This window comes from Scyliorhinus torazame, chromosome 6, assembly GCF_047496885.1.
Source record: "Scyliorhinus torazame isolate Kashiwa2021f chromosome 6, sScyTor2.1, whole genome shotgun sequence".
Taxonomy (NCBI): Eukaryota; Metazoa; Chordata; class Chondrichthyes; order Carcharhiniformes; family Scyliorhinidae; genus Scyliorhinus; species Scyliorhinus torazame.
Window position 1 is genome coordinate 141,517,863 of NC_092712.1, and position 20,944 is coordinate 141,538,806.

The window sequence follows — 20,944 nt, forward strand, 5'->3', positions numbered from 1 at the left end:
CATTATCCGCATATATAAATCTCTTTGCTCAAACTCCTATATTACACCTCGTGCTTCTTGGACCTCTAATACTGACTTCTGAAATATCGTCCCTTATTTTTTAAATTCAGTCTTTACTGCAGGTAATGATAGCAGGATAGCACCCATCGCTAGTTACTCAAAAAGTTGATGGTGGACCTTCTTACTGTTTACTGATACAATTAAGTAGGATGTTAGGTGACTTTAGTGGGTGGTTATGTGCTACATTTAATAATAATAATCATCTTTATTGTCAAAAGTAGGATTATATTAACACTGCAATGAGGTTACTGTGAAAAGCCCGCAGTCGCACATCCCGGCAGCTGTTCGGGTACTCGTAGGGAGAATTCTGAATGTCCAAATTACCTCACAGTACATCTTTCGGGACTAGTGGGAGGAAACCCACGGAGGCACGGGGAGAACGTGAAGACTCTGCACAGACAGTGACCCAAGCCTGGAATCGAACCTGGGACCCTGGCGCTGTGAAGCAGCACTGCTAACCACTGTGCTACCGTGTGCACAATAGGGGCAGTATTTAGGCCATACTGAAGAAAAATGGTGGGCTGGTTCCTCCGCCCCGCCACACTTCTGTTTCACCCCGCCGGCGGAATGCTCTGTTACGCCAGCTGATCCATGGGGTTTCCTACCGCGGCAGCCCCACGCCGTTGGGAAACCCCAGGGCTGCCGGCAAAATGGAGCATCTCGCCGGTGGTGAATCCAGCCCGGTAGATTTCCTCAGTGAACAAGTTGGATTTTTACAATGATCTGCCACCTTCATGGTGACTTTTACCAAAGCTGGCTTTTTATTTCCTGATTTGTTTATAAACAAACTTCCTCCTTGTTCTTAGCTCAAATCTAGCCTGACAGAGGTGCAGGCAAAACCCACTACATTGTGCATGGAGGTCTGATCGCACAAGCTTGAATACAGAATGTCCCATTGAGTATTTTAAAATTACTGAGCAGTCACTCCAACTGTCCAGTTCCGGGCATGAGGCCATCCAACAATTTAAATATTGGACAAAAAAATTGAACACAGAGGGTTGGGTTGCAAAGTTTTTGTTTAATTTTAGAAATGAACAGAAGATAAATGTTCAAGAAGTATATTTGCAAGATTTTTGTTTTAGTGGTATGGATATTACACCAGATTAACTGAATATTTCATTTAATATCAAGGATCATTTGTATTCAAAGCGACGAAACAGCCCAAACTCTGATTTGCCTGGGGCACCATGATACTAAGATATCTACAACACTGATGAAAGCAGAGAAGTGTTCTTTGCATAGGGTGTTCAGCGTGCGGTGAAACCGAGAAAGGAAACCACTGCAATAGACTGAAACCACCCTCCGCTGGTGACTCTTAGTGTCATGGTCACATGAAATATGCTATTTCAATTCAAGTTGCTGTTATTCTTATTCCTAGAATGGGAAAGTCTGAGGCTTTTGCCATTGCAGCAAAGCAGCAACAATTTTCAGTTTTTAACATGGCTACTCATGACCTCAGCAAATACAAATAAAGTTGGACGCAGAGAATACTCAAAGTCGCTGTGCATGGCATGTTTCTAGTTCCTCCAGGGATCGCCTTTTTTGTCTGCACAGGCAAGCAGAAATACTCTTTAGCAGTATGACAACCAATAGTCACAAAAGCATCGACAATACTTGCATATTTTCTTACTAGAAGAGTTTGAAAGCCAAAGACTAGCACGCAAATGTAACATACTCTATCGCAAGTCTAAGTTCAACATTTATCTTTCACTGAACTGACTTTATCACTGGGTACATTAAAAGCAATGGGCTAATAGGACATTGATAGCCAGTTTGAATCCAAATTTTGTGCTGTGTAGATACTTGTCAATGGAGACGCTGATCTCTATATAGAATTATAACTTAACACAGGCAGCAGGCACTAGTTTTCTTTTAAAACTGAGAAATCTCGGTCATGGGCCAGAACCCACATTTAGGACACTACCAAGATTGAAATAAGCTGTTGAAGGAATCAAGAAGTAAATCAGGAAGTTGTTACTTGCTGACTGCAAGCCTATCATCCAAAAGGTCCTGGAAATGAATAATTTGAAGCAAGCGCCAGCGCGATGAATGATTTATTCACTGAACCCTTTTGGTTTCAAGTGCTTTACTGTCAATTGAGTAGTCTGAGCAGGATATTAGGAAATGCAGTTTTGCAACTTGCCTCAAAAGACCCGAACAGCTGAATTAAAAACTGGTCAACATCTTTCAACAAGGAGATTTTAACACTCCTTCACAGTTTGAACTGACGCAGGATAGGCTTTTCTGAAGCAACATGAAAATATAATCAATAGATGAGCTAATGTCACATAAATACAAATAATCAAGCTTTGAGATGGAGAATATAAATTGCCAAGTTAGAAAAATATTCGGAATATTTGACAAGTGGTTCAATTACTCGACTTCGAATTCTGAACCTCATGATTTTGAGTTTTAAAATACTCTCCACTTGCCTAGATGAGTGCAGGTCCAACAACACTCAAGAAAACTTGACAACATCCAGGAGAGAGCAGCCCACTTGATTGCTCCCCTTTCCACAAACATTGGACATTATAACAGTGTGTACCATCTACAAGATACACTGCAAGAAATCACCAAGGTTCCTGAGGCAACTCTTTCCAAACCCATGACCATTATCTCTAGAAGTATAAGAGCAGCAGGGAGATAAATTACTTGGTTGCATGGTGTACCGAAAACAACCTCTCTCTAAATGTCAAAAAGACCAAGGAACTGATCATCGACTTCAGGAAGCGCAGCACGACACACACTCCCGTCTGCATCAATGGCTCCGAAGTGGAGATGGTCGGTAGCTTTACGTTCCTGGGGGTCACCATCACGAACAGTCTGTCCTGGTCCACTCACGTTGATGCAACAGTCAAGAAAGCCCAACAACGTCTCTACTTCCTGCGGAAGCTAAAGAAATTCGGCATGTCTGCATTGATTTTCACAAACATCTACAGATGGGCCATAGAGAGCATCCTATCAGGCTGCATCACAGCCTGGTATGGCAACTGCTCGGTCCAAGATCGCAAGAAACTGCAGAGTGTGGTGAACTCAGCCTAACGCATCACACAAGCTTACCACCCTCACATGGATTCTGTATACACCTCCCGCTGCCTCATGAAAGCAGACAGCATTATCAGAGACCCCTCCCACCCAGGCATTGCCTTCTTCCAGACCCTTCCATCAGCCAGAAGGTACAGAGTCTGAAGACCTGCACAGCCAGACATAGGGACAGCTTCTTCCCCACAGCTACAAGACTCCTCAATGACTCCGCCTCGGACTGATCTGTTCCCTGTAATAACACTATTCACGATGCCCTATGCTGCTCTTGCTCATGTATTAGCTTTGTTTGGCCCCTTGTTTCACAGTGAAAGCAATCACTGTTTGTCGATGTACTCTGTTGATTATTCTTTTTGTCTACTGCGTACGTTCCATCAGCCGCAGAAAAATACTTTTCACTGTACTCCGGTACATGTGACAATAAATCAAATCAAAAGATACCTGGGAACATCAGCACCTGGAGGTTCCCCTTTAAGTCACTCACCACCCTGATTTGGAAATATATTGCCTTTCCTTCACTGTCACTGGGTCAAAATCCTGCAATTCCATCCCTAACAGCATGGTGGGTTTACCTACCCCTTCCCGGAGACTGCAGTGGTTTAAAAAGGCAATTCACCACCACCTTCTGAAGGGCAACTAGGGATGGGCAATAAATGCTGGCCTAGCCAGAGATGCCCACACCCCATAAATGAATTAAAAAAACAAAGCTTTCAGATTATTGTAACGTTTCAGCAAAAGGCACAAAATAAACAGCCTGTTTAGCTCATCACAAATTGTGGATTTGATATCACAAGAGATCAAATTGGATATTTCAATCTGACAGTTAATTGCGCTGACCTTAGTTCCAATTTATAATTTGAACATGCACAGCTGCGAGTATTGTTATAAATAAGGAATCTGACAGCACATCATTTCTTCGTTTTCTATTCACATTAAAATGGTAAACTAGAAACTCCGATGTCACCATTGTCAATTAATCATTTAAAATTTTAAACTCCTGCAAGTCTTAAGGTGCAATAATCATCATTCATATTAAGTATACCTGCGTTTCAACTATGTGATGCACCTTAAATCCTTGAAGTGTACATTTAACAATGGCAACTAATGTCGCAGATATTACTATATCATGTTGGGATTACTATTACCTTATTCATAGGAAAATTGATTGATAAAGGCTTAGGGGTGTCTTGCTTCTTGTTATTAAACAAGAGTGTGGATACCATTCAACCACCTAACACACCCATTACTCTTTTTGTGTAAAAGCTATAGAGAAGCACCAAGGACTACGGTATAGAAAACCAATATAGTTGGAAAATTTTCAGAAAAGAAAACCAAGAAATGATGATTTGGTAATGTCCTACTTGGGTTTTTAGGCTGAGATTTTCACCACGATGGCGAGCCTCTCTGGAACTGCAGGAAAATCCCACCCCTGAACAAGGCATTTCCCAATTTTGTGTTTTGCATATGCGAGTTTTACAAAGGCAGCTGGCCATTTAAATCATCTGCTGCCTGCACTCTGGTTGGAATGTGTAAGCCTAGGAGTGAGCCTCCTGAAGTGTGCAAAGTCAACCTGGTAAGAGCAGGTCTGAACTTGGCATATTTGGGAAAGGTACAGTACCTCTGTGGAATTTACTTTTTTTTTGAAAATATATTTATTAAAGATTTTTAACAAAACAAAACAATTTTTTCCCCTTACAAACAATGAACCCCCCCCCCCCCCCCGTCCCCCGTAACAAAATAACATAAAATCGCCCTGAGCAAGATATATACATGGTAAGATGAAATATTTACAGAGCTTTATACACTGGCTCTTGCCCGTTCGTGCCAGTTTCCCCCACCCTCCATGTTATCCCCCGCTCGTCCGTCCCCTCAAACAATCTCTCGTCCCCCCCCCCCCCCCCCCCCAAGGTTTGCTGCTGCTGCTGACCGACCTTCCTCTAACGCTCTGCGAGGTAGTCTAGGAACGGTTGCCACCGCCTGTAGAACCCCTACGCAGGCCCCCTTAAGGCAAACTTAATCCTTTCCAACTTTATGAACCCAGCCATGTCGTTTGTCCAGGCCTCCACGCTAGGGGGCTTCGCCGCCTTCCACATTAGCAAGATCCTTCGCCGGGCTACTAGGGCCCGGGCTACTAGGGACGCAAAGGCCAGAATGCCGGCCTCTTTCGCCTCCTGCACTCCCGGCTCGTCCACTACTCCAAATATTGCTAGCCCCCAGCTTGGCTTGACCCGGACTTTCACCACCTGAGATATTGCTCCCGCCACTCCTCTCCAGAACCCTCCAGTGCCGGGCATGACCAAAACATATGGACATGGTTCGCCGGACTCCCTGAACACCTTCCACATCTGTCCTCTACCCCGAAGAACCTACTCAACCTCGCCCCCGTCAAGTGCGCTCTGTGGACCACCTTAAATTGTATCAGGCTGAGCCTGGCACATGAGGAGGAGGAATTGACCCTACCCAGGGCATCAGCCCACAAACCTCCCTCGATCTCCTCCAACTCCTCCTCCCATTTACCCTTCAACTCTTCTGCTAGCGCTTCCCCCTCTTCTTTCATCTCTTGGTGTATTGCTGAAACCTTGCCCTCCCTGACCCATACACCCGAGATCACCCTGTCTTGAATTTCCTGTGTCGGGAGCAGCGGGAATTCCCGGGGATAGCTCAAACTTCTCCTCCAGTGCCCCTAGGCTCGCAAATGTCCCGTCGATGAACAGGTCCCCCATTCCTCTGCCCACCCTAGGGGCAGCACGGTAGCACAAGTGGCTAGCAGTGTGGCTTCACAGCGCCAGGGTCCCAGGTTCGATTCCCAGCTTGGGCCACTGTCTGTGCGGAGTCTGCACGTTCTCCCCGTGTCTGCGTGGGTTTCCTCCTGGTGCTCCGGTTTCCTCCCACAGTCCAAAAACGTGCAAGTTAGGTGGATTGGCCATGATAAATTGCCCTTAGTGTCCAAAAAAGGTTAGGAGGGGCTATTGGGTTACGGGGATAGGGTGGAAGTGAGGGCTTAAGTCGGTCGGTGCAGACTCGATGGGCCGAATGGCCTCCTTCTGCACTGTATGTTCTTCTAATCCCCGCCCGGTGCCAGCCCTGGAACCCCCCCGTCCATCTTCCCCGGGACAAACCGGTGGTTACCCCTGATCGGGGACCACATCGAGGCTCCCACTGCACCCCTATGCCGTCTCCACTTGCCCCAGATCCTTAACGTTGCCGCCACCACCGGGCTCGTGGTGTACTTTGATGGCGAGAGCGGCAACGGCGCCCTCACCAGCGCCACCAAGCTCGTTCCTTTGCAGGACGCCATCTCCATCCTCTTCCATGCCGCCCCCTCCCCCTCCATAACCCATTTACGGATCATCGCCACGTTTGTTGCCCAGTAGTAGCTCCCTAGGTTTGGCAGCGCCAGCCCTCCTCGGTCCCTACTGCGCTCCAAGTACCCTCTCCTTACCCTCAGGGTTTTGTTCGCCCACACAAACCCCATAATACTCCTACCTACTCTCTTGAAAAAGCCTTTGGTGATCACGGTGGGGAAGCACTGGAACACAAACAAAAACCTCAGAAGGACCACCATTTTTACCGACTGCACTCTACCAGCCAACGAGAGGGGCAACATGTCCCATCTTTTGAAGTCCACCTCCATTTGGTCCACCAACCTCGTCAGATTCAGTTTATGTAGGGCCCCCCCAGCTCCTGGCTATCTGGATCCCTAGATACCGAAAACTCCCCTCCGCCCTCCTCAGCGGTAGGTCCCCTATCCCTCTTGCTTGGTCCACTGCCTGTAGTACAAAAAGCTCGCTCTTCCCTACATTGAGCTTATAGCCCGAGAGCTCCCCAAACTCCCTCATAGTCTGCATGACCTCCACCATGCCCTCCATTGGGTCCGCCACGTACAGCAGCAGGTCGTCCGCGTATAGCGACACCCGATGCTCTTCCCCCCCGCGGACCACCCCCCTCCATTTATTAGTCTCCCTCAGTGATATGGCCAAGGGTTCGATCGCCAATGCAAACAACAGGGGGGACAAAGGGCACCCCTGCCTCGTCCCTCGGTACAGCCGAAAGTACTCCGACCTCCGCCGGTTCGTCACCACACTCGCCACTGGAGCGAGTAGAGGAGCTTAACCCAGCTAATGAACCCTCCCCCGAACCCAAACCTACGCAACACCTCCCAGAGGCACTCCCACTCAACTCGGTCAAAGGCCTTTTCCGCGTCCATGGCTGCCACTATCTCCGCCTCTCCCTCCTCCGATGGCATCATTATCACGTTTAAGAGCCGCCGCACATTCGTATTTAATTGCCTGCCCTTTACAAATCCCATCTGGTCCTCATGTATCACCCCCGGGACACAGTCCTCAATCCTCGTGGCCAGCACTTTTGCCAATAGCTTAGCATCCACATTTAGGAGCGAAATCGGCCGGTACGATCCACATTGCAGTGGGTCCTTGTCTCGCTTCAGGATCAAGGAAATTGTCGCCTCCGACATTATCGGAGGCCAACAGGTCCGCATACTTTTTATAAAACTCCACCGGGAACCCATCCGGCCCCGGGGCCTTCCCGCCTGCATGCTCCCCAAACCCTTACTCAGTTCCTCCAACCCGATTGGTGCCCCCAAACCAGCCACCTCTTGGTCCTCCACCCTCGGGAACCGCAGTTGGAATCCAGGAATCTTCCCATCCCCTCTTCTCCCCATGGGGGCTGGGATCTGTACAGCTCTTCGTAGAAGGCTTTAAATACCTTATTTATTTCCGTTGCACTCTGGACCATAGCTCCCCCACCATCTTTGACTCCCCCCATTTCCCTCTCTGCCGCCCTCTTACGGAGCTGGTGTGCCAGCACCGACTGGCCTTTTCCCCGTACTCGTAGGTCGCCCCCTGCGCCTTCCTCCACTGTGCCTCCGCCTTCCCCGTGGTCAACAGGTCAAACTCCGTCTGGAGCCGTTGCCTTTCCCCAAGTAATCTTTCCTCCGGGGCCTCTGCGTATCTCCTGTCCACTCGCAAAATCACCCCTACTAACCTCTCCCTTTCCATGCCCTCTGTCTTCTCCCTATGAGCCCTGATGGAGATTAGCTCTCCCTTGATCACCGCCTTCAACGCCTCCCATACCACCCCCACTCGCACCTCCCCGTTGTCGTTGGCCTCCAAGTACCTTTCAATACACCCCCTTACCTTACCACACACCACCTCATCTGCCAACAGTCATACATCCATCCGCCACAGCGGGCGTTGGTCCCTCTCCTCTCCCAGCCCCACTTCCACCCAGTGCGGGGCATGGTCCGAAACGGCTATGGCCGAATACTCCGTCCCCTCCACCCTCGGGATGAGCGCCCTGCCCAGCACAAAGAAGTCTATCCGGGAGTATGCCTTGTGCACACGGGAGAAGAAAGAAAATTCCCTGGCCCGCGGTCTTGTGAACCTCCATGGGTCCACTCCCCCCATCTGGTCCATAAACCCCCTGAGCACTCTGGCCGCCGCCGGCCTCTTTCCCGTCCTTGATCTGGAGCGGTCTAGTGCTGGGTCCAGCACTGTGTTGAAGTCCCCTCCCATTATCAGTCCTCCTACCTCCAGGTCCGGAATGCGCCCCAACATGCATTTCATAAATCCATCATCATCCCAGTTCGGGGCGTATACATTTACCAACACCACCCACGTCCCTTGCAACCTACCACTCAGCATCACGTATCTCCCTCCATTGTCCGCTACGATAGTCTTGGCCGCAAATGACACATGTTTTCCCACCAGAATTGCCACCACTCTGTTTTTCGCGTCCAGTCCCGAGGGAAATACCTGTCCTACCCATCCCCTTCTTAACCTAACCTGGTCCTCCACCTTCAGGTGTGTCTCTTGGAGCATAGCCACGTCTACCTTCAGTCCCTTCAAGTGCGCGAACACTCGAGCCCTCTACACCGGTCCGTTCAGGCCCCTCACGTTCCACGTTATCAGCCGGATTGGAGGGGCTCCCCCCCCCCACCCGCCGACTAGCCATCTCCTTTTCTGGGCCAGTCCCGTGTCCGCGTCTCCCTCACCTCCGTCCCGGCCACCTCTTCTGTGTCCCATTCCCTTTCGGCCAGTGCAGCAGAAACCCTGTCCCCCCGTGCTCCAGTCCGGGTATATTCTAATCTCAGCATTGTCCCACTTGCTGCTCCGCTCCTTCTTGGCCCATTTCAGAACCCTCTCTCTATCTGTGAACCGTTGAAATCTCACCACCATTGCCCTTGGTGGCTCGTTTGCTTTGGACTTCCTCGCCAGCACCCGGTGCGCCCCTTCCAGCTCCAGTAACCCCAGGGGGGCCTCCGCGCCCATCAGCGCCCCGATCATCGTGCCCGCATATGCCGCGGCGTCGGCCCCCTCCACTCCTTCTGGGAGACCCAGGATCCTCAAATTGTTTCTCCTCGACCTGTTCTCCAGGTCTTCGAGTCTTCCCGCCCACGTCTTGTGTAGCGCCTCGTGCCGCTCCACTTTCACCGCCAGGCACAAGAGCTCGTCCTCATTCTCACTCACTTTGTCCTGGATCTCGTGGATCTTCACCTCGTGGGCTTTCTGGGTTGCACCAAGTCCTTCAATTAATGCCAGCATCGGCGCCACCACCTCCTTGCGCAGCTCCTCGAAGCAGCACTTAATGAATTCTTGCATCTCTTCTTTGTCCCCGGCCGCCGCCATTTTGTTTATTTTACCCTTCTTCTCCCGCTGCTCCAGTGCCGTTTTTTTTGGCCGTTACGCTGAGGGTCCGGTCCATACAGGTTAGTGGGGGACCTCTCTCCTCTCTTCCCCACGGGTTGGCTGTGTAAAAAATCCCGTTGGGGCTCTTCTATCGAGCCCGAAAGTCCGTCTTCGCGGGAGCTGCCGATTTGTGCGGCTTTGCTCCGCATAGCCGCAACCGAAAGTCCTCCTGTGGAATTTACTTCACAATTTTATTCACAGCCCAGAACTGACACAAAACAAATTCCCACCGCCTTCCCTTAACCCAAGTGCATAAGATGGTGGGCTTCCTGCTCTGTCAGGGCAATTATTTTTGTTCCTGCTGGTTCTTGCACCCAGGCGCCAGTAAGAACTTTGTGCTGGAAAAGAGTGCGCAGCGCTTCATATGAAGGAACACAGAAGGGCATGGAAGTCTTGCACAGAGAGGCCTCAGACGCCAGTCGCAGTGAGCAGCCAGAGGCCAGAAGGTCAAGGTGGAAAGGCAACTGCCCGCGCACCAAGGAACAAGAGGGGCGCTTCCCTGTGGGAAGGATATACAGACCTGGAGTACCTTACTTGAATATGACAGAGAACCATTGCCAAAGGTATCTGAGGCTAAGCCATGATGTGGTGACAGACATATGTAACTTAGTCCACACCAATCACAAGCCATCAACCCATGTCCTGCCAATGACTGAGAAGTTAACCATCACTCTCAACTTCTATGCCTCAGGGTCATTTCAGGGATCATCAGGAGACCTGCCTGGTATATCCCAGTCAGCAGCACACAGATACATTAAGATCTAGGCCTTGTTTACTCAGGTGGGAGAGTCACCTTAAATTCCCTACAGATTTGGTGCTCCAGATGCAGACAACCATGGCCGTTGCTCCATCAACATGCTTCCCTCAGGGGCTGGGTGTGGATCGCACCCATGTTTCCACAAAGAACCTTACTCAACATGCGGACACCTTTGTCCAAGGCTGTTCTACTCAGTTAATGCACAGGTGACTTGTGGTCACAACAAAGCCTTCATCCACGAGTGTGAGGTTCGCACATGGGTTCATCATATTGCAAAGACGGATGGTAATAAGCCATTCACAACCTGGCTCCATCACATGGACACCAATGATTGTAAATAATAGGCCCATGCCACAAAATTGTTCATAATCAAATCATTCCCACAATGCTGAGTGTGACACGACATTAGACTACAAACCCTATACAGGCTAACAGGATTGTAAGCTGTAGCATACAGGCAGATCAGGAACATGCTCATGAGGGGCCCATAACTGTGCAACTCTTTGATAGAATTTGTGCATCATCAATTCCAGCCAATGGTCCAGTTTCTGACATGGAAGTCACATGTGACTTTCCATAGACCTCTACCTACTGCACAAAGCACATCCTGTGACATCTGGAGTGCAAATGCAGCCAAAGTACTGGGACAGCAGATGTCCAATGTTACCTGCATGATACATGACCTCCTGAGCTGCAAAGCCTACACCTTGGCCAATGTATAGGTCAATGGGCGGCACGGTAGCACAGTGGTTAGTACTGTTGCTTCACAGTGCCAAGGTCCAAAGTTCCATTCCCGGCTTGGGTCACTGTCTGCACGTTTTCCCCGTGTCTGCATGGGATTCCTCCGGGTGCTCTGGTTTCCTCCCACAAGTCCTGAAAGACGTGCTTGTTAGGTGAATTGGACATTCTGAATTCGCCCTCTGTGAACCCGAACAGGCGCCGGAGTGTGGCGATTAGGGGATTTTCACAATAACCTCGTTGCAGTGTTAATGTAAGCCTACTTGTGACAATAATAAAGATTATATTATTATAACACTGCAGTGTGGGTAAATGCCTTGCACCCAGAACTCATGCTTATGATGAAACTGTTTCCCAGCATTTCCTCATGGAGTCTGATCATTGAGCTTCCCTTAAATCAAGCTTGGATGGACAATGAAAGATACAAAAAACATCTCAAGTGTTTGAACCTTTGAGCTCTGAAATCTATTTGCTGGAGCAGGGAAGAAGCAGCCCTCGAATGAATCACAAATGGCCAATAACCTTAATCTTGTTGACTGCACATCGACCTCAGCATGCCGCCCTCATTATTATTTGTAACAATGCCCTTAATAATGTTACCATTCTTTTTGAGCTCTCTGGTGTACAAACACACACAATGTAATGTACAAGTGAAAGTAAATACATTCAACAAGTGTTCAAATGTTCCATATACAAAATGAAAATGTAACTATGATGAATACTCGTCGCTGTGCAAGCTCCCATTGGGGATTTGCTTCAGAATTCGGTCTCTGCATTTCTTCATTGGCAGCCATGGTTACGGGCACATGTGCAGCAGACGAGGACTCTGGCAGGGGGGCTGGGGAGGTGGAGGAAGATGAGGGTGTTGGGGAGTTCTCACCCTCCTCAATTACCTCCATTGCTCTATGTTGGCCTTCAGGTTGGATTGATGGGGCTGGCTGCTGGTTTTCAGCAGTCGCCATTCCAGCAACCACTGGGCCAACAGTGTGTTAAGGGTACGCAGTTCCTCATGGATTCCTTGGATGTGAGTGCTCATACACTGTGCGGAGTGATTCAGCTTACTGAGGGAGGTTTGTACCCTTTCCTGGCTGAGACTCTTCTCTTGCGTCCAGTCCGAGTGCTACTGCACATGTCTCCCCATGAGATTGACCAATCTCTCTTAGTCAGAGCTCATGCGGTTGAGCCCTCCCCGGGGCAATGTACAGCTCTTGACAGTGATGGACCCCTCTAATCACAGTCTGAGAGCTCCCACTGCCTCAGGTAACCCCACCAGACGTCCCACATTTGCTGGAGACCATCTAAATACTGTACCCCAAAGCATGATTCATCCCTCCGCATTCCTGTCCGGGGGGGGGGGGGGGGGGGGGGGGCGGGCTGTGCACAGATGTCTCCATCACCCCCTTCTGCACTTTAGTATGGTGATTATCAACTTTTTACATGCGCTACATCCTTCTGATGTGCTGACATCTGAGTTATGGGAGCGTGGGCTAGTATGATGTGATGCTGCCTGCTCAGATATCACCTCTTCCTTTGGAAGCCTGAGGGATGGTCAGGTCCGCAAGGGCTGGAGGTGGGTGAAGGATTAGAGCTGCGACCTGTATGAGACACAAGAATTTCAGATATGACCTCTCTCATTGTGAAAGTACGCTATAACACATGTAATTTCCTGAACCATGCTCACACTGCCCTCATGACACGACCCTATCCATGCACTCCCTCTCATTCCAACATTCTCTTGTGCTCAGTGAACTGACATCACAACCTCCACCATGTGACAAGGTGATTTCAACACCGCCTTTATCATTTGCTCACAATGATTCACCATCACCAACAGACAGACGTTCAGGCACCCTGGTAATCTCCATGACCGTCTGTTCAATGGTCTGCATCTCAGCCGGGCTGACCCACCCCAGTCTGGGCCATCTCACTCTTTTCGGCTGCATCTATATCATGAACTGATGTTAGTCTGAGATATAGTGCATGGAGGGATATTGCTCTTCAGTGCCTCTGTGACTCACAGAGCTCAGTCACATGTGTTCTGGCCACACTTACATAAGCTGTGTACACATAAAAGCCTCCAAGCTGAAGCAGAGTGTGTGTCAGGTCTTGCACTTTAGTTGCAGCTTGCACTCCCCTTTGGAACTGTGTCTGGATGAGCCAAGCTCCTCACCTTGTTGGAACACAGCAGGATATTAAACCTTTTCCTGCACTGAATGCAGGAGCGCTGATGATCACCCGCTGTCCTCACTGCAGCCGTTTGAACCTGGGCTTCCTTAGCTGCTGTAGATGAATTACAGTGGCCAGCTTGGGAGAGGACTGGTCTCCTCTTCCACAAAAATGTGACAATCCTGGTCAGGAAGGCACGAGGCAGCTGGACTTATCCCTTCACCCATGTGACATTCTATCAAGAAAAATGTACGGTGAAAAGGACCATGAGCCAATAAAATTATAATGCGTTCATTCACTTTTGTGTGCTTACATGCACTAACCATTTTCACCACATCACCAGTGAATACTGGTCAGGTCTGCTGGAGAAAACAGCTCTGAGCAAAAGCTTGGTGCCTTGCATGATACAGTTGTGATTCCAAGGCAGCATGGTGTGCTCTGTAACCATGATTGGAAATCACCCCCTTCGTCACATTGTTATGCTGTGATAGTGTGCAGCTGAGAGGGACCTGGTCAAGTGTGGGCACATCCTGATCGATGAGTGGCAGGAGGGCAAGTGGATGGGTTAACTAGCATGGCACTGTTAATCACCCACTCAGTCCTGGCAGCTCACTGCATGGCTGCATGTTAACTGTACCAGGTAGTGGTGGCAAGACAGTGCCATCTCCATGACTATGCCTTGTGGACTCAGTCCATTCTTTCAGTGGTTCAGTATTGTGCACTTCGATAAGGCAGCAACAATGACAATTCTCCCAAAGGGAAAGTCTAAGATGGGTGATTCTTTCCAGGGTCATCCAATAGTTGGACAACATTTACAGCTTGACACTTACCAGACAAGACAAGGATGAGGCACAGGAATGTCACCATTGACAACCTACCTCTCAAATGGGTCTTTTTGAAGGCCCACCTTTTATCTGTGTCTGAGTTGCCTGATCAGCACTAGGCCGGTCTCCAACCTCTCACTACATCCGGGGTTACCTGCCCAAACCTGTATTTGAGCTTATTCCCCCCAGACCCAAAATTGGAAGTTCAGTCAGCCATTTTTAAAGTTGGGTTAGCGGAGCCAGGAACTCCCCAGTCTCTTTGAGCCTAACCCAGGAATGAAAATCTGGGTCTTACTGTTTGGAAGAAGAAGAAAATAAAGAGATTAGGACCTCAACAATTTTGAGGAACAGAGAAAGATTTGACTTCCAGAAGACATTGCAGATGTGTTGGATGCCTGTATAAGAGAAAATGGTCTTAATTTCAACATAGTAATGAAACAGATAGTAAAGTGGCCATGTTTGTTTCGGCTCAGAAGAGGAACTTATTATGTCGGATTCCTCCACTTTTGTTTAAGTAAGTTTAGAGTGCCCAATTTTTCAATTAAGGGGCAATTTAGCATGGCCAATCCACCTACCCTGCACATCTTTGGGTTGTGGGGGTGAAACTCACGCAAACACGGGGAGAATGTGCAAAATCCACCAAAGCTGGGACCTCGGCGCCGTGATACAGCAGTGCTGACCACTTCGCCACCGTGCTGCCCGGATTCCTCCACATTTTTGCATTTCCACTGTTAGTAATAATGGGTCCATCCACCCACTTAAGACTATGAAAAAAATAGGAGTAGGCCAAATGGCCTCTCGAACCTAATCCACCTTTTATCATCATTGATCCTCAATCTCCACTCTATTTTCCTGCCCTATCCCATAACCCTCTATCCCCTAGCACCCAAAAATATACAGATCTCAGACTTGAATATACTCAACAACTGGACAACCCACAGCTCTCTAGAAGCGGAGAATTCCAAAAGAATAAAATGTTTCTCTTCATATCAGTTGTAAACAGTCAAACCCCCTTATCCTAAGACTACAAACCCTAGTCTTAGAATCTCCAGCCAAGGAAAGAGCTTCTTTTTAATCTGGGAAGAGACGAGCAGAATCAGATGCTGCTTGAAAGCCATTAAAATAATGTGATAAGCACAGAGTGATCTTGCAAGGCAGTGACAGTACATGGGCCACAAGTACATTCATTCAGAATAAAATAATTTTCCTTCCTAATCAAAGTTCCAAATTCCTTTTGCGTTCTTCAAAGCTAAGTGCCCATTAAGGTCTGCACACAGCTGAATTCAGTAACAGCAGCTAACTCCCCCATTCCATTCACTGGTGTGTCGACGAGGGCTAGTAGGAATTCTTTTGGAAACCGAAGCCCAGAAAATCTGATGGGATCAGCCAGAGAGGCCCAAAGCCACTCTGCTAAATTTTAGACATATTGCTTCCTGGAAGAAAAATCCTGGTTATTTTCTTGAGCTTATTTTGTAACTCCCGAGGTGTCGTCTCCAAATCAATTTCTTCCCTTGCATTAACTCTTCTGACATATCTACTGATTCCTAGCCATCAGCCATAGAACATAGAAAATACAGCACAGAACAGGCCCTTCGGCCCACGATGTTGTGCCGAACCTTTGTCCTAGATTAATCATAGATTATCATTGAATTTACAGTGCAGAAGGAGGCCATTCGGCCCTTTGAGTCTGCACCGGCTCTTGGAAAGAGCACCCTACCCAAACTCAACACCTTCACCCAACACCAAGCCAGTTTCTGATCTATTCCCAAGGTTTACTCTGAATCTCCAAACTTTACGCTTAGCAAATAGCTTTTCATGTAGAACTTAGCCAAATTGTTTTTATGAGTCTGTATATATAATCCTCAAGTTTACAATTATCCAGCAGTACACTAAGGCCTTTTCCCTTGATACAGCTAGGCCAATGCGGATTCCATCATGCTAAATAGTTGAACAAATTCCACATATGGGAAACAAATAAGTGTGGTAAGATTGTGCTGTCATTGGTCAGAGCTGGAGGAAGGCCAAGAAAACACAAAGCTGTAATTAAGGATTATCCTGTGTCCTTTCTGCAAGGTAATGGGAATAAATAGGCTGCAACATTTGGAAATCTTGTGCTGTTTTATAACACAGGAAGAATCACAGTACTTTTTTCAGGGTAATAAAAATATGAGGTGGTTAAATCTTGATACTATTATTGCATAGTATTTACAGCAAAGAAACAAGTCCACACTGGTGTTTGAAGCTCCACATGAGCCTTCTCCCACTCTACTTCACCTGGCCCCATTAACATTCCCTATTGTCCCTTACTCAGTCATATATTTATCTAGCTTCCTCTTAAATGTATCCATGCTATTTACCTCAAAAACCCCTTGTGGTGGCTATATCAACATTCTATTCATATCCCGAGTGAAAAGCATTTTCTGAATTCCCTATTTGATTTATCAGTGACTATCTAGTATTTATAGCCCCTAGTTTTGGACTCACCCACAATATGTCTTCTCAACATCAATCCTATCACTTTGATCATCTTAGATCGCCGCCATCAGGCCACAGCTCAGTATGCTTTTGAGACACAAAGCCCAGCCTGTTCAGTCTTTCTGGATCAATTCCGATAACATTATAATACATTTTTCCTGCTTTTCCCCCTGTGTTTTATATCCTTTTTATAACATGGAGAGCAGGACTGTTCACGCGACCATCAAATAAATAAATGGTTTATAATCACAGAATGGTTACAGTACAGAGGAGGTCATTGGGCCTGTTGTGTTTGTGCTGGTCCTCTGAAGAAGTTTAGTGACATTTCCCCCCCCCCCCCCCCCCCCGCCCCCCCCCCCCCAGACCCCTGCAATTCTTTTCTTTTTCAGTGAAGAACACAATTCCCAATTGAAAGCCTCAGTTGACCCTGCCTCCATCTAATCAAGTGATTACATTTACTGAGACAAGTCTGGTTGATGAGTTCAGTTACCTCCCCTACCCTGTTAGGGTGGTGCTATCATTGGCTGTTGTATAACACAACAGATGTGAAAAAATGTCCAGCAAATTGTGTGTGTACATATTTTATTGTGGCTGTGACATTCTTTTTTAAGATAGTGAGTCATGCAATGCATTATTTTAACCAATGTACAACACAGCATCAGTGTCACTGAGTCACAGTGATTGAGCAAGTCAAGTAGCCTTGATTACTATTTTAATTTAGGCTAATTATAGATCTAAAGTTATCAGCTACATTTTTAAGCACAAGATTCAAAGGAGTATGGTCGAGAAGATATTCCATGTTGCCGGTAAAAAGGAATAGGATGTCGGTTCTCCGTATTGCAGCATCAGAAAGAGGAGACAGATTGCATTGGTTTATGCTGTCGGGAGGATAGCCCTGTGAGTTGGGATCTGGAATCATGGGCTGGGAGAGAATTCAGACATCTGAGGATCTGGGAGCACTGAAAATGGATCTGTGGCATTTCAGGGCACAGGGAGGTAATGGTGCTTGGAAGCTCTGAAGGGGTGTGTTGAGAATGGGAAGGGTGTTGTGGCAAAACTGTGGTGTAGTAGGAGTAGGAAAGTAAGTTACAATGCAATCAACTAAGGTTTAATATTTAATCCTTGTCTCATTATAAATTATTCAGACACCGGGCAGACAAAGGCACAATGACTTCATTATCTCAGTCATACTTTTGTGTCGTGAGCTGAAGGGTCAAGCTACTCTCTGTGGGGACGGGAAGGGAAAGAACTGAAAGGAGAGGGGCCAATGATGCATGTCAGAAGCCAGCGAGCAAGTCTGTAAGCTTCTCTGTTGGGCCAAGGTAGAAACCAGTAAATGAAGAAACTTGCAACCTTCCAATGCAAATATTAAGAATCCTAATAGTTGCAAACTTAAAAGCACAAATCCACAAGTCCCGCTATTGTGCACGTAGTACGAATAATTATAACATGCTTTCATCCAGTTCTTTCCAAAATGTAGGAAAGTTTCCTTGTGCTAATGTTTGCTTTCATGATATTGCCACTATTCTTAATATTGATGGCTCAGAGGGTGGGATTTCCAATTTCCCGACACCGATTACATAATTGGCGACCGGACGGAGAATCCATTTTTACGACCGAACCAGGGCGGCGCCTGTTTTACGCAGGTTGCGCATGCTCCGCCCCATCCAAAACAGCATCATCGCGGCACACGCTGTTGGGACGGCCTCAGAACGTCACCTGAAGACGGTCCCCCAATGCTCCGTCCTGACCGCGCGGTTGACGTGTGGTCTCAGTGGTCAGGAATCCGGCATGGCGGCTGCGGACTGTGTCCCGTGCTGCCACAGTCGGGCGGAGCGTGCTGCTGGCTGGGGGGGGCTTCGGCGAGGGCTGGGGACCTGGTGGCGGGTGGCACTATTTGGCAGGTCGGGTCCACGCATGGCTGGCGCCTTGTTGTATGGCGCGACCGCTGCAGGTTGTCGCCGTGCACATGCACGGCCACGGATCTGGCAATACTACGCCCGTTTATTTCGTGGAGGCCGGGCATTTTATGTGGCGCGCTTGGAGGATCGGTGCTGGGGCTGCGCTGATTTGTCCCATGTAAAACGCCAAGACCCTATGGACACAGCCTCAAAATCAGAGTATCCAGACCAGAATCTTTACAGGAGGCCATTTGGCCATAAGCCTGTACTGATTACATAGAACATAGAGTGCAGAAGGAGGCCATTCGGCCCATCGAGTCTGCACCGACCCACTTAAGTCCTCACTTCCACCCTATCCCCATAACCCAATAACCCCTTTGAATCTTTTTGGTCACGAAGGGCAATTTATCATGGCCAAACCACCTAACCTGCATGTCTTTGGACTGTGGGAGGAAACCGGAACACCCGGAGGAAACCCACGCAAACACGGGGAGAACGTGCACACTCCGCACAGACAGTGACCCAGCGGGGAATCGAACCTGGGACCCTGGCGCTGTGAAGCCACAGTGCTATCCACTTGCGCTACCATGCAGCCCTGGAAGAGCACTCTATTTCATCCCACTCCGCTGCCATATCCCCGTAACCTTGCACATTCTTTCTTTTCAGATAGCAATCCAATTCTCTTTTGAATATCTTGATTGAACCTGCTTCCATACCCCTCTCAGAACGTTTGTTCCAGACTCCAACCACCCTCTGGATATTTTATTCCCCCCTCGCACATCACTTTTACTCCTTCCGCCCGTTATTTTGAATCTGTGCCCTCTAGTCCTTTATGTTCTCCAGTGGGAACAATCTCTCACTATTTACCTTGTCCATACCCCTTAGGATCTTGAATACCTCCATCAAGTCACTGCTCAAGACTTATTTCCTCCAAATAAAACTCTCTAATCTATCCTCATAGCGATAGTTATTTATCCCTGGAATCATTCTTGTGAATCTCCTCTGTACACTCTCCAATGCTTCAACATTGTTTCTTAAGTATGGTGCCCGGAACCAGATGCAGTGCTCCAGGTTAGGCCTAATTAGTGTATTATACAAGTTCAACATGACCTCCTTACTCTTGTACTCAATGCACCTTTTAATCAAACCCCCAAGATATTGTATCCTTTATTAGGTGCTCTCTCACCATTCCCTGCCATCTTCAATGACTTCTGCACATATACACTGAAGTCCCTCTGTTCCAGCACCTCCTTTCGAGTTTCTCCCTTTATTTTATACTGTCTCTCCATATTCTTCTTGTCAAATTGAATCACCTCACACTTCTAGGTGTTGAACTTCATCTGCCACTTGTCTACCTAATCCGCCAACATGTCTATGCTCCTTTGAAGTTGAAGACTATCCTCATCACAATGCTTCCAAACTTCCTGGCATCTGCAAATTTTGAAATCATGCGCAGCACATCACAGTCTAGGTCATTAATATACATCAGGAAGAGCAAGGGTCCCAACATTGACCCCCTGGGGAACTCCACTACAAACCTTTCTCCAATCTGAAACACAACTATTTATCACTACTCTGTTTCCTGTCATTCAGATAATTTCTTATGCAAGTGCCGGCCTTCCATTTTATTCCATGAGCTAGAATTTTGTCCACAATTCTTGTCCACAAAACTTACCATGATATCACCTTTTAGCAGCTGGGCTGGCTCGATCGAAATGCAAATTCTGCTTTGATTTTCTGGCCCAACATTACTGAAAAAAATGGAAAATGAAAGATGTTACAGAATCATATAATTATTTCACAACACAGAAAGGGGCCATCCACCCTGCCATGTCAGTGACTTTTACACAAGGGTGACAATACTAAATCTGAAAAGTAATAAGATTTACAATTGTAAATGTAAAACTTACTAGATTCCTGATGTGTAGACTGGTTGCATTGCTTGGTAAATCTTTAGAAATGGGCGACAAACTAAAAGAAAAAGTGAGAATTTCTTGCATTTAAAACTTTTGATATTGTTTGCCTGCAGTAAGTGAAATGTTAAAGAGCATGGATAAGTATATACTGCTTTTAACCATAATAATCGATATTATCTTCTGTCCATCGAATTAGTTTTGCAAAGGAATGGTTACTTAACGCACAATACCCGAAATAGGATTTTTGCAAAATAAATTATTGCGCTCAATGAGCAATTTTTAAAAAAATTGACAGGTCATTTGTTTCCTCTTTTTTGTTAAAGATTTAGAGTAACCAATTTTTTTTTTCCCAATTAAA

At 47.5% G+C, this 20,944-nt stretch overlaps 1 protein-coding gene across 5 annotated transcripts in view; it reads right to left on the reverse strand.

The window, feature by feature from the left end:
- Positions 1 to 20,944, reverse strand: part of LOC140425043 (tensin-3-like) — a 666,087-nt gene that overhangs the window by 171,574 nt on the left and 473,569 nt on the right. For all 5 annotated transcript variants that reach the window (XM_072508833.1, XM_072508834.1, XM_072508832.1 and 2 more), the window contains 2 exons: positions 20,581 to 20,641; positions 20,346 to 20,421 (listed from right to left, as the gene is read on the reverse strand). In XM_072508833.1, coding sequence (XP_072364934.1) covers positions 20,346 to 20,421; positions 20,581 to 20,641 — 137 coding nt within the window. The remainder of the gene's footprint in view (positions 1 to 20,345; positions 20,422 to 20,580; positions 20,642 to 20,944) is intronic.